We start from the raw sequence: 13,538 nt of genomic DNA, 5'->3' as shown, positions 1-13,538 counted from the left end.
TCCTGCCTTTCCTAACATGTTCCTTCATTCCTTCTTCCTGCCATCCTTCCATGCACTGTACTCAGACCCTGGCTCTACATTACCTACCATGGAGTCAGCAATGAAGGGGAACCTTGGCACTCAAAGAGAAGGTCATGAAGGAATGATGTAAATGATGAGTTGTGTTAGACTCTAACAAATTTATCAGAAGTAGAGAATGTTGGAGCCCAGTGGAGGAGTCAGGTACATGTGAGGAGAAGTATTAATTCCCAGGGGAAGTGAATGCTCAGGGCCCTGAAGTACAAAGGGTTTTGTTAGATTTAGGAGGAGGGTAAGAGAATAGAGTGAAGTTGGAGAAAGCTTATTTCAATACCACCAAGTAGAAGGTATGGGAGGAAATGACAGAAATGGAAGTTTGTAAAACTTTCTAGTGTTTCAATGCATATACCACAACCTTCCAGATGTTTAACAAAAACCATTAAAACATTATCTGATAATTGAACATGGCTAAATAATTTTTAATTGCTTTAACCTATAATATCCAATAAATTTATTGACAATAAAGGGTGTAAGTTTCAGGCAATTGGAAAATATCTTTTTTTATTAGATTTTGAATTTGAAAATAGCAGTTTTAGTATGTCAGAATTAGAATTCCCAAACCTAGTTATCACAAATGGAAATATTGTTTTCCCTTTCTCTTTTATTTTGACCAGATAATTACTTCATAGCACAAATGTTTATTAAGCACCTCTTATATGTTGCTTGTGCAGAGATAAACCAAGTATGAGCCGTTGCCCTCAGGAGAGTGACTGACAGGGCAACAAGCACTAGTGATGTTAAGTATTTTCTAGAAGTAGGCTGAAGAGGCAGAATATCCCTTCATCTGGGTGGTGGTAGGTGATGGTGGTAGCTGAGGACCACTGATCATGTGGGCTTTCTTGGAAGAATTACTACTTCAGCTGAATCTTGAGAACAAACGGATCTTATCCAGGCAGGGAACAGAGTCAGTAGTGCCATACATACCCCCCAAAGTACAAAAACATAGGGCCACAGTACATCTGGGGACTAGTCAGTAGATTCTTCATGTTTGATTTGGAAGGTATATGTGGATGGGCAAGAGATAGGTCTCAAGAGCAGCCAGGGCCACAACATGAAGAATGCTAAATAATGGGTTCTACCAAACTGTGGGAACCTACTGCAAAGCAAGCACGAGCTAGTTGTAGAGGAGCTAGTCTGTGATGACAAGTTTGTATGACTGTGGCAGTGTAAGGTCCGACCTGGGTAGAATTGTAGAATCTGGATGGAAATCTAGAGGAGCTCTAGAATCCAAAAGGGGGTTGCTGAGGCCCAAGCCAAGGCAGGAGAAGTAGCAGGCTCAGGACTGAGAGAAGTTAAGTGGTTCAAATTTTAGGTGTGTTCTTCCAAGACAGATAAGAAAAAAATACGTGCCCCGCACACAATTGCATGCTATGAACCATGGCATCTGAAGGTGCAGAATAATTGTATATGATGACCTTCAATGCTCTGGCCACCTCAGATCACTCAGTAAAAATTTAGAGGATGAGGGAGAGAGACTAAGGCTTCCATACTTGGAGGAAGACAAGGAGCCAGTGCCCTGTGAGGGGTTTGAGTGGCAGGAGATATGAGTGGGGAAGTGTGATGTCACAGGAGTAGAGGCTCACTTGGCTATTCTACTTAAGATTTATTACAAAACTTTCATTTTTAATTTAAGCATGCCTTAAATACCATTTCATGTTAGAACCACAATGAAGAGAGCACACTTAAAGAGAAAGATATTTAAAATATTTACTGTAGTTAAATGTCTAAAATCTCAGCAACTTGTGGTCTTGTAATGGCCTTCTCAACTTGACCAGTAGGTGCCACTAAGAACACCAGAAAAGGAGTCTAAACTACGCCCTCAGGAAAACTAGGCAAGGACAGGAGAGCCCAGGAAATTTAACTAATTTTGACTCAAGTTTCTTTCTCTTTCTGAACTCTAGGATGGTCCAGCAGTTTGCTGTGGACTTTGAGAAGAGAATCGAAGGGTCGGGGGATCAAGTAGATACATTAGAGCTCTCGGGCGGGGCTAAAATCAACCGCATTTTCCACGAACGCTTTCCCTTTGAGATAGTGAAGGTTTGTAACCAGTGTTCTTTTCTCCCTTTGCCCCGTCATTTTCAAATTCTCTTTTGCAGCTCTCTTGATGTAATGTGATGTGTTAGGATCAATAATGTTCTAGGAATAAAATTCGTTGTACTCAAAATATTCTTTTCTGATTTTAGTGAATTCATGTAGATGACTTCAAGAAATAATGCTTGAGTTTTCCATGGCATTTCTCTGTTTTCTAATTTAAAATATTTCTGAGACTCTCCTATGGGCCAGATTTCCTGGGATCAAGACAGAGAGGGGTCTGATTTGTCTCATATGGAAAAATAGACATTGTAAGAAAATTTCAAGTGTTACTATGGTAGCCTGATGTGAAAGTCCCTTTTCATGAGGTTTTTTTTAGACAGGCTCTCTCTGAGTGAAGGGCATGTTAGCTATGACCAGCACAGCATCAGGAGGTCAGTGTTATGAAGATCTCTGGGGAAGGGTTGACTCCAGGAAGAGGCTGTGTCCTCTTGTGAATCCACAGAACCGGAGTGTGATAGCAAAGAGTAGACATGTCAGGTAAGAGAGCTAGTTGAGAGGGAAGATGGTTACACTGAGGGGTTCATCTTTAGCAATGGAAAGCAACTGAAGGATTTTACACAGGGTGTGTGACTTGATTGAGCTGATAATCCTCAAAAAACACCATGTTTGCTAGGTTGCCAAATGGGCAAGCAATATATATATATGGTCAGGAAGAGTAGGGCCTGGCTGCAGGTACATGGACCATTTTTTTTTTTTGAAATTTCTAGAATCTCAGGGGTCCTCTTAAAGAGGAAGAAAGCAAAATTATAAACACACGGTTATGTGCATGATCTTGGAAGGGATTTTGTGCAAGGGAGGTCTGGAATGTAATTTTTTTTTTAGTTTATTAGTAAAAATGATGTAACAAGAGAGAATGGAGAGAAATGGATGAGTGTGGGATTTTAGAGTTAAGGTTGACAGACTTGGATTGATTTAAGAGGCAGAAGCCAGAAGATTCAAAATTATTCCCCAAGTTTTGGCTTTTGCCATTGAATGAGTGATGGTGCCCATCCGATGGGGGAGCTAAGGAAAACTGTCAGTGTGTGGGTATGGAACAAGAGTTATTTGGGTTTGCTAGGACTGATTTCTCAATAAGGCAGCTGAGTAGCATAGGGACCGTGCCATTTGTCTCAGATGTGAGGAGGTGGATGTTTGTATATTGGTGTGGGAAGAAGGTGGGTAAATAGATAGTTTTATTAAAATGTGCTAAGTAAAGTGACAAACTTCAGCACAGAGTGCTGTGGAAACACCACCCACAGACATGAATCCCAGCCCAACTATGCAAGGAAGCCAGACTTCTGAGCTGAGTTTGGAAGGCGAGGTAGCTGGTTTAAGCAGTAAGAGGCAGAGAAGGGGTGGAGATGTTCATAATATAAAAGCAGGACTGGTAAAGGCTGAGCCAAGGAGGTTCGGCATATTCTAGAGGCTTAAGGCAAGTCATTGCTCTGAGATGGAGAGCATGTGAGGGAGGGAATGGACAGAGAGCAAGGCTGCAATGGCTACACCCCTGTCAAAGCTGAATATGGTGCTCTCTGGGTATGCCTGCTGGGACTAAGTCCCGTGACACTTTGATTCTGCTTCCAAGTAGATTTGTAGTGCCTAAGACTTCTGGGAAATATTTATACAGCAGTTGTTGTACTGTTGGCTTGGTGAGGTATTATTAATTTCCTTTTATTAAGAGGTCTTACAGTCAGGTGGTTCAAATGGCCAGGGAGAAGACAGTTGTATTGCTGCCACCCATCAGGAGATACTCTCATTTATGCATTCTCCTGTGGCTTCCACTTTATCACATTCAGGAATTCTGTGTTTCAAAAGAAGGGCTGGGTTTATGCCCAGGAGGCATTCTTTACCCACAGCACCCCTCATATATAACAGAGTTAAAATCTCTGCTCCACTGGAACTCAGAAATCCCCAGTGTTCCATGTGGCCTTGAACTCCACATACACAGATGTTTTGACCATCTGGGTTTAGCTTACAAAAGACATGAGTATCCATTTATTAATAACGAAGTCAAGTTATCCTCATTCTATACTATCCAATAATATTATCCAAAGGAATTAAGTGTCATAACTGTGGTTCATTTTGCATCTGCAGATGGAGTTCAATGAGAAGGAATTGAGAAGAGAAATAAGCTATGCAATCAAAAACATACACGGTATCAGGCAAGTGATTCACGTTTTCCCTGTCTTCAGTCTACCAAGGAAAATGAGCGTTTCCAAATGGCTGGTAGTTTTTCATCATTGGAATAGAGCAAAATCAGAAAGAGGAAGTCATGGTTTCGTCTCACTGATAATTTTCTATTGCTAGAAAAGTTTTAAATAATAATAATAATAATAATAACAATAATAATCCTTGTATACCCATGACCTGTACTCTTCATGATAAGAGCTGAATCTTCTATGCACCTTTGAGTAGGGGGATGCATGCTCACATGCACATGAATACAGATACATGGATGGACCTGAGAGGGTGGAAGGTTAGAATGCAGGTTGTTGAGGATGGAGGAGTAGTGTGAGTCAAACCATAGAGATGGCAAGGTACAGCCAGTCTTAATGGAGCTGGTGCTTTGCATTTTTGGCTGTTGTAGGTAGTGTGGTTAGGAATGTGGAGTGACATGAGCACAGAATGTAGGCCGAAGTGAGATGGAAACTGAATTTGCTCTTATTCACAGTAAGAGTATTCCATTATTTTATATTTTAGTATTTTTAGGCTTATATAAGAAATCATCACAAACTGGGTAGCTTATCAACCGAAAAATTTGCCTCTCAGTTCTGGCGGCTGGCAGCATGTGATCAGGGTTCCCCAGCATGGCGTGGTCTGCTGAGGGCCTTATTCCAACTCATATACTACTACAATCTCACATGCTCTTATGTGGTTGAAGGGGAACAGTCAAGCTCTCTGATCTCTTCCTACTGGATATTAATCGCATTCATGAGTCCCCACCCTATGATCCAGTTCCTTCTCAGAGACCCTACATCCTAATGGGATAACATCAAGTATGTAGGGTTTTAACATATGAACCTTAGAGGAAACATACATTCATTCCATAGCAATATAATCTAGAACTATGATATAAATCATTTTTAAAAATTTCTTGAGCTCATGTATAGTAAGCTAAATATGATTTGACAGTCACATGTTAATTAGAAATGTCATGAATGTAAGCTAATCCCATTTAGAATATTGGTTCCTTCCTCCTGTTAGTGATCAGCTGTGTGTGGCTCAGCTCCTGTCACAGGGCCAGGATGAGATTATGGTTGGAACAGACTGTGAGAGGTCCCATCTCTACCTGCTCCTCTTACTGTGTTTAGAGGTACACACTACCATACCTACCTTCTTAGGCACCGGGATTGAATTAAGATGTTGGTGCTGACACCCATGTTCAGGGGGCCTGGTATCAGTTGGGGGCCTTGGGAAGTCTATGAGGCCATTGGCAGTGGAACTGGTATTTATTCCTAGTGCATGAATGGGCTTTCAGAGCCCATTCCCCATAGAGGGATACTCTTTCAGCTCAGCCTAGATACATGGGCAGAGGGCCTCAGTCCTGCCCCAAATGATGTGACAGACTTTGATGATCTCCCATGGCAGCTCTTACCCTCCTGAAGTAGAGGATGGGGGTTTTGGATGGGGAGATGGTGGGGGGGGATAGAAGGATGGGAGGGAGAGGGAACTGGGATTGGTATGTAAAATAAGATTGTTTTTAATTTAAATAAAAACATTGAAAAGAAGCTCCTGATGCTGGTATGGCAAGTCCTTTACCAACTGAGCCATGCCCCAGTCCCAATCTCCATTGTTTATGAAATGTACATAACCCCTCTATCCTTACATTTGCTTCCCGGAGTTCCTGCTTTGCACAAGAAGAGCATCATTATGACAGCAACTTTGATGAATCCTAGAAGAAAGGAAGAGTCTTGATATTTTGGTCATTCTTTGATTATATAAATTTGTCATTTAGAAAGTGTGCATCATCTGAGTGAAACTGATGGCTTCTCTGCAGACACTCCCTCCCTTTAGCAGTCAGGGACTATGGGCTGAGCATCAGCCAGGTCTCTATAGTACAGCCTCCTGGAATGACTCTGGGGCCTCACTGCTTCACTGTGTAAAAGGGAGGCTCACATTTTAGGAGAGAGCTGGGTGTTGGTTTTAGAACCCCCATCCCCGGTGGCCCAATCCACAGATACACGCTTTCATATAAAACAGCACACTACTTGAATATGACAAACACAACAGCCTCTTCATGCACTAAGTCATCTCTAGATTACTCACAAGACCTAATGCCATAAGAAAATAGTGATTGTGTGGTATTTTTAGATAAGTAATATCAAGAATAATGCCTATAGTGTTCTGTACAGACACATATTATTTTTTTCTGAAAAAATTCAGACAGGAACACACTGTTATTATGGAGGCCTGGTTACGTTCCTTTTTGTTGTTTTGAAATAATGAGTTGAGACAAATGACAGTTGACATTACTTTGTACATTATGAAAACATGCTTGGCTGTTTTGTGTGCAGCGCAGGGCATCGAGCCCAGTGCTTGGCTCATGCTAGGAAGTGCTGCTCTTCTTCTCAGTGCTGGGCATTGCTGTTAAATGGGAACTTGTGTTTTAGGATTATTAAAGATAGTATTACAGCACCTACCCAGGGACTGTTCTTCTTTTAAGCTCAGTGGTGGTGGTGCATGTATTTAATCCCAGCACTTGGAGGCAGAGGCAGGCGGATCATGGTGAATTCGAGGTCAGCCTGATCTATAGAGTGAATTCCAGGCCAGCAAGGGTTATACAGAGAAACCCTGTCTTCTCAAACAAACAAACAAACAAACAAACAAACAAACAAAAAAGTGTTATTATATAGTGCCATATATAGAAGTAGTTACTATATATATATATGTGTGCTATGGATTTATACATGTTTCTCTCTGTGTGTGTTGTGCCTCTGTGGGGTGTGTGGGGTGTATGTATGTGTGTGTAAGTGCATGTGGGGGTGTACGGATGCACATGTAAGTGTGTGTACTTGTACATGGATGCCAGAGGTCAGCTTCAGCTGTCATTCTTCAGGAGCCATTCACCTTGTTTTTGAAACAGGCTCTCTTATGAGCCTCCTGCTTTCTAAGCAGGCTATAGAGGCTGAAGAACAAGCCCAGAGATCCCTTTACATTTGTCTTCTCTCCTCTGTGATCACGGGCTTTTATCACAGCCCTGTCTTTTCCTGTGTGGGTGCTGGGAGTCAAACTTGGGTCGGCATCCTTACAAGGCAAACTCTTTAATGACTGGTCTGTGTCCTCAGCTACCTATACACCTATACTCGGTCTAGTGGAATGTCAATGTAAACACGTTTTTAGGGCTATTGGCTGCTACTCAGCTGCTGAAATCTAATCCACTGCTCTCTTTCTCACATTTAGGACAGGGTTGTTTACTCCTGACATGGCATTTGAGGCAATAGTCAAAAAGCAGATAGTGAAGCTGAAAGGGCCTTCCTTGAAGAGCGTGGACCTGGTAATGCAGGAATTGATCAACACTGTGAAGAAGTGTACCAAGAAAGTAAGTTTGGGTTATTTAACTTCCCAGCATGTGTCTGGTTGATTCCTTCGGCTTTCCTATCCCCTTGTACGGCTTTGTCTTCCTAACTCGTCTTCATTGAAGGCATTTTGTGTTTGTGCAAGAAGAAAGTCTGACAAGATATAGTGGAAAATGCCTTTGTCTTCCATCATGCCCTGCAACACCTTTTCTTAGCTCAGAAAGAGTATATTTTAGCCATCTAATCCTTTTCCTTGTTGTCTGAAGCAGATAAATATCAAGTTAGGATAATTAGATGAATGCTATAAACAAATTCCTATGGTCTATGGTTGAAGATAATTGTTAGATTAAGGGCATCATTGACATTGTGTGTATCAATAAAAGATCTTGTAAATTATTAATAATTACACTTCAGCCTGGCATTCTGAAAACAATGAAAAGTATTGGTTAAGAGGCCACTGAGGCCCTGTGACCCAGATTCAAGTATCACATCTGACTTCAATCTATATGTACCTTCCAATCCAAATGGAAGGCAGTCCCAAGTGTGCCATGACCATGTGTGTTTGTGTCTTTGTACTTGCTTTGAATTTTTATAGCAGCATTGTGTTAGGTGTTCAGAGTCTTCAGGTATCATTCTGTTTAGTCCTCATTGTCATGGTGTTATCATTGGCAGAAGCCCATGCCACACATTGGAGTGCATTGGTAGTATAATTCTCATGTCACACATACATTAATAAGACACAGGGAGCAAGTATGATGCCTGAGATCATACAGCAAGGACTAAACAGAGTGATGCCTGAAGTCTTATGGGCACCCAGCACATTGATTAGTCACAGTAAGCCCTCATCTATAAGTGGCCATTTCCACAACAATCTATATTCTATAGAGGAGAGTTGTTGGGGAGGGACTTCCCTGTTTGGGAGGCATCTCACTGAAGAATAGGGAGAAAACATGTTAAATTAAAAGAATACTCTTAGGGGAAAGCTGGGAAGATGAATTAGCAGTTAGAAGTATTCACTGCTCTTGCAGAGGACTGGAGTTCAGTTCCTAGTACCCACATGTGGTAGCTCATGACTGCCAGTAATTCTGGCTCCAGTGGTCTGAAGCCTTCTTCTGGCTAATATAGGAACCCACAAATATGCATGCGTGTATACACACATATATAAATTTAAAAAATTAAACTTGTTTGTTTATTGTTACTTATTTCTTTTTTAAAATTTATTTTTAGTTTTTTTTTTTTTAATATAGCACAGGCTAGCTAGCCTAGAACTCACTATGTAGATCAACTGTCCTCAAACCCGCAAAGCTTTGCCTACCTTTGCCTCACAAGTACCAGGATTAAAGGTGTGCCCCAGCACAAAAATCTTAAAGAACTCTTTTGTACTGGAAAAGAAGTTAGTTGCAGTGTTTAGTGGAAGGCAGGTCTAACCCATGATAGCTAACTCTGGGACCATGAGCATTTCTGGAAAACATGTTCTTATTTGTTGCTCTTTGCTTTTATGTGTGGTTACTGGAAGCGAATGGTAGGAAGGACAAGGATGTTGGTCCCAGTCTCCTGGAAGAGAAACTCAGATGAAGAAGATCTGTGTATAGTGAACAAGGGAAGCAAGTGAGACTTCTGGCTATAAATTCTGAATGAGAAGAAGCAAGGGAAGTAGCTTGGTATCTAGACATAACTAGAAGCCGAGAACCCACCTGTGGAATTCCTGCAGTTGTTCTGTGAGCCTTGTTGTCCAAGTCTGTCTCTCCCTGTCTCTCTCTCTGTGTCTCTGTCTCTGTCTCTGTCTCTCTGTCTCTCTCTCTCTCCTTCCAAACAGCAAGAGCCCCAAGGGATAAGGTGCTAGGGGTGGTGGTGGCAGAGGAAGCACAAGGGGAAGAAAACCATCTTTTAAACACCAGCATTCACTGTGTTGGAAGACAATTTATACTCCGCATTCTGGGCTGCCTGTCTTGTTGCCTGTGCATCTAAAGAACTCTTAATTGGCTTCTGCAGCTGACCTGGAGGATGAACTAGTATTGCAGCCTGTATTAGCCACTTGGATCGCCAGCTTCAGCACACAGATATGGTTCCTGCAGAGGCTTTCCTCTGGGGATGCTATGTATCCCTGCATCTGTGAACAAAGCAATGGAATTGCACTGATCCTCAAACCTTTCCGAACTTGGTTTCACAGTGTGTGAACTGATGACATGAAAAAATAGTATTATTTGTTTTGAGCTTAAAGCTTTGCAAAGTCTTGCTAAATTGTTAGATGTGAGTGATGGGCTACTGGTGAGGTATGGGCAGGATAATAGTAAAACAGTACATGCAGTTGGCTGGGTGCTTATAAAATGTAAAGTTTCTGCATTCAGATTATTTAACAAGTGTGTTCACATTCTCCCTCCCTTTAAAGAAAGCAAAACTGGAAATGATAGATGAAGGATGTGGTTTATGTAAGACAGAAGAGGCATAACTCTAATCAGTGGATCCATATGCAGAAAGCAGGCCCTGGCCTGACATCAAAAGATTGGCACATGTGTGTACATTTGTGTTTTCAGTTATATAAAGTGTTTATGGTGTGTATGAATCTTTTTATTTTTATTTATTCATTTTTTATCATTTCCCATTTTATCCCAACTTACTAGAAAAGCGACAGTCAGCCTGGGAAGAGACAGCATGTTCCCAGACCGTTTCTGGCTCCTAGTCTTGCTCCCCCCATTTTGAACCTCCCTTTCTCTTATAATTTTTAGATAAATCTACTGTATGTTTTTTTACTGTCTTCTCAGAACATTCTATATTTTGCTTTAAGTAAAATAAAGTGAAACAAAGAAAGCCTAGATTTCTCTCTGAGGTTGTTGTAGTGCCCTACAGATTTCTTCATGAATGGAAGTTTAGTGGTACAAACCTAAAGGAATCTTTAATGACCTGACATTAGGCATGGTATTTGCTTGCTTCTCCTGTAATGGGTCCTAAACATGATTCTACTACTCTCCTGAAAAAGTCTTCTATGAAACCCCGAGTCATACCATGTATACTCCTCCAACCTTCCTGCTGTCACAGCCAGTCCCTGTCTCCTCCCATGATACATCAGGAATTTTAGAAATTGACTTACAATTTTCTTCTTCATTCTCAATTCACCTTCAGGGGTTCCCCATTCAGAGTGAATGTCTAACAGTGCACAGCTACTGTTCTTTGATACTGTTGCTTCCTGAGACTCCCCATTTAGTTCCTGCTGGTATTACATTCCCCTGACTTCTTGTGGTCCTTGGCATCATAGACATGTTTTAGAAGATACAGTCCCAAAGTCTGTGGCATGAGGAATACAGGATACTTTTGAATTTTCCTTCGATTTTGAAAAGATCATTAAAGAATTACTGGAAGAGCTCAAAGGATGTTTGAAAGTTACTGTCCTCTTTGCCTCTGAGACCTAGGTTCAAAACCATAAGAGTAGGAGCTTCAAATCAGAGACCCCACTGTGTCAGGGAGAGAGTTGGGTGAGTGAGACACTTTCGATTTCTATCCCTGATTTAGCATTTCTACTCATTGAAACCCAAAGGATGGTGAAAGTGGCCAGTTGTTATCTTATGCTTCTGAGAAGCTTGGAAACCAGGTGCCCTTCTTCTGGAGGAGTGCCACAACATACTGAGACCTGTACCTTCATGCAATCTTAATGCTACTCAGTAATACTTCTGTGGGTTCTAATTAGTGACTCCTCATGTTCTCTGACAGGGATGCTAAATCGAGTGCTCCCTTCTTCACCTTTACATGGTAAGTTCATAGGGCCATAAACTGGGAGGCTGGCTTCTTGTCTTCCAGCTCCCCAAGCTCCTGTATTTAGTGTCTCCTCCTGCCTTATCTTTATGTCTGATGAGACACTGGTCTGGTCCAAGGCTACATTCATACCTCCGCTCTCACTTCCCAAGAAAACTTGCTCTTAGGAGTCACATTCTCAGTCATATCAACAAGGCCATGGTTTCAGAGAAATCCCTTTATTTTTTTTTTTTTCCTGGCTGAGAAGGTACTTGGTGGTGGGTATATGAGGCAACTGTTCATACATAAATAAAGAAGCTGAGACTGTGGCTAGAACCCATGGCACATGTAACTTTGAGAGATCCATGTCTAACAACGCAATTCTTCTAGTTAGGCCCCATTGCTTCAAAGATCCATAGCCTTCACACTAGTGATATGAACTAAGGATTGATTCTTCCAGAATCTCTAGGAGACATTACAGATTCAAACCAATACACTGTCTTCCAACTACTACAACTACGTTATGTCCGTTCTTAGGTTCTGAAGATTCCTGTAGTAGTGTCCTGACCCTTTGTCCTCTAATCTCAGTATCCTCAAAATCACCCTCCTCTATGCCGTCAAAGTAGCCTTTCTAAAATTCAGACCTATATTTTATTTATTTCGTTAAAATTAATATCCTTTCAAGCCTTGAGCATAAAGTTTAAATCACTTATCTTTGTATTTCACTGTCTAATTTCTAAGTCTCCCCTCTAAGACTTTTCATGCCTTTGGCATTTGTACGTGTGACTCTCTTTGTCTTGAATGTCTGCTTTTCCTCTCCTGTCTTCCCCAGTCATTCCTCATTTATAGAGATCCAGCACACTCTTCATTAATTTCCTAAGCGCTTTCCTGGAGGGCCTCTGTGAGCCCTTTCCTGGCCCCTTTCCTTACTCCCGGCTCCACGCTTCCGTTGCTCGCCTGTCTGTTTCTCTCATCATGCCTGAGATAGGGTATGGGAATTTCTATGTGTTCATTTGTTCATGTGAGTCCCTTCTTTTGCTGATTATAAGTTTATTTATAACAAAGAGCTTTGCCTTTTATCTTCCAAACCCTAGAACCACTTGCAATGACTAACCCCCAGGAGAGGCACTGTATAAATACTTATTAAAAATTTACATGTTCTTAAGTTTCCCTGATGCTAAAGAAATAAGTACTTGGTTTTGAAAGAGTGTTTTAGTCATTTCTTTGAAAATGATGACATCTGGGCAGGTTTTCATCCAAACATCTGTCATTCTTTATGCTTTATTTTGATGCTCAGGGCTTTTGGCCTTAAGTCTACCATTAACCTCTTGTTTTAAAACTAGTCTAATTAAAATTAAAATTTTTTTAGATAAAAATCCTAATTAATGTTACATATGCTAACACTTCATTATTTGACCCCTTTGAACACAATGCATTCAGAAAGTGACTATATAATTTATTGTCCAGTGCAGGACATTCTTGAGAGTTAAAGGGAGAGCTGTTAATACTTTCTCCATAATTATGGGAGTTAAAGAGGGCTGCTTCAGGCAATATAAACTATATAGCTATTTTAGCTGTATTATAGTTTCACGTACCTGTACACACATATACTTATATATACTTAAAGCCTTGTTTTCATTTATACCTCCTCACGTTGATTGCTTTATGTGTAAAATCTTTTAACATTTTTTTCCTTATGGCATATAAACATACATTAGTTTAAAACATATGGGGTTTACGTGTGTTCCAACAACACAGCATAAAGCTAGCTGTTGTTGTTGTTGTTCTTCTTCTTGTTGTTGTTCTCCTCCTCCTCTCTGGAGAATGCATTTCTTCTTAGATATTTTCTCACTGCTGTCTCTGGGGCTTAAGCTAACAAGCCAGGGACATTAGGGCTTTATGAGCCTGGTGGCTTCTCTCCAGGGACATCTTAACTTTGGAATTTTTCTGGTGGGCATCAGTTTTCATCTGCCTCGCTTCACCTCTTCTCTGGCACATCATCTCAGGTCCTGAAGTTCTTTGCAGGAAGCACAGAGAGGAACAGCTTGTTTTTTGACCACAGTTTAGCAACTGTGCCATTTATTGGCCTTTTGGGAAACCACATTCTTGGATCGCTGTGATACCAATTAATTGATTCTTCTCCCC

General features: G+C 41.1%; 1 protein-coding gene across 5 annotated transcripts in view; it reads left to right on the top strand.

The window, feature by feature from the left end:
• The window catches only part of Dnm3 (dynamin 3), a 480,062-nt gene that overhangs the window by 183,470 nt on the left and 283,054 nt on the right, over nt 1-13,538 (top strand). For all 5 annotated transcript variants that reach the window (XM_051186097.1, XM_051186093.1, XM_051186095.1 and 2 more), the window contains exons 8-10: nt 1,980-2,115; nt 4,246-4,313; nt 7,552-7,690. In XM_051186097.1, the coding sequence (XP_051042054.1) occupies nt 1,980-2,115; nt 4,246-4,313; nt 7,552-7,690 (343 nt within the window). The remainder of the gene's footprint in view (nt 1-1,979; nt 2,116-4,245; nt 4,314-7,551; nt 7,691-13,538) is intronic.

This window comes from Phodopus roborovskii, unplaced genomic scaffold (assembly GCF_943737965.1).
Source record: "Phodopus roborovskii unplaced genomic scaffold, PHOROB, whole genome shotgun sequence".
In the NCBI taxonomy this organism is placed as follows: domain Eukaryota; kingdom Metazoa; phylum Chordata; class Mammalia; order Rodentia; family Cricetidae; genus Phodopus; species Phodopus roborovskii.
The sequence above is the reverse complement of the archived record's forward strand: the minus strand, read 5'-3'. Positions and strand labels throughout refer to the sequence as shown.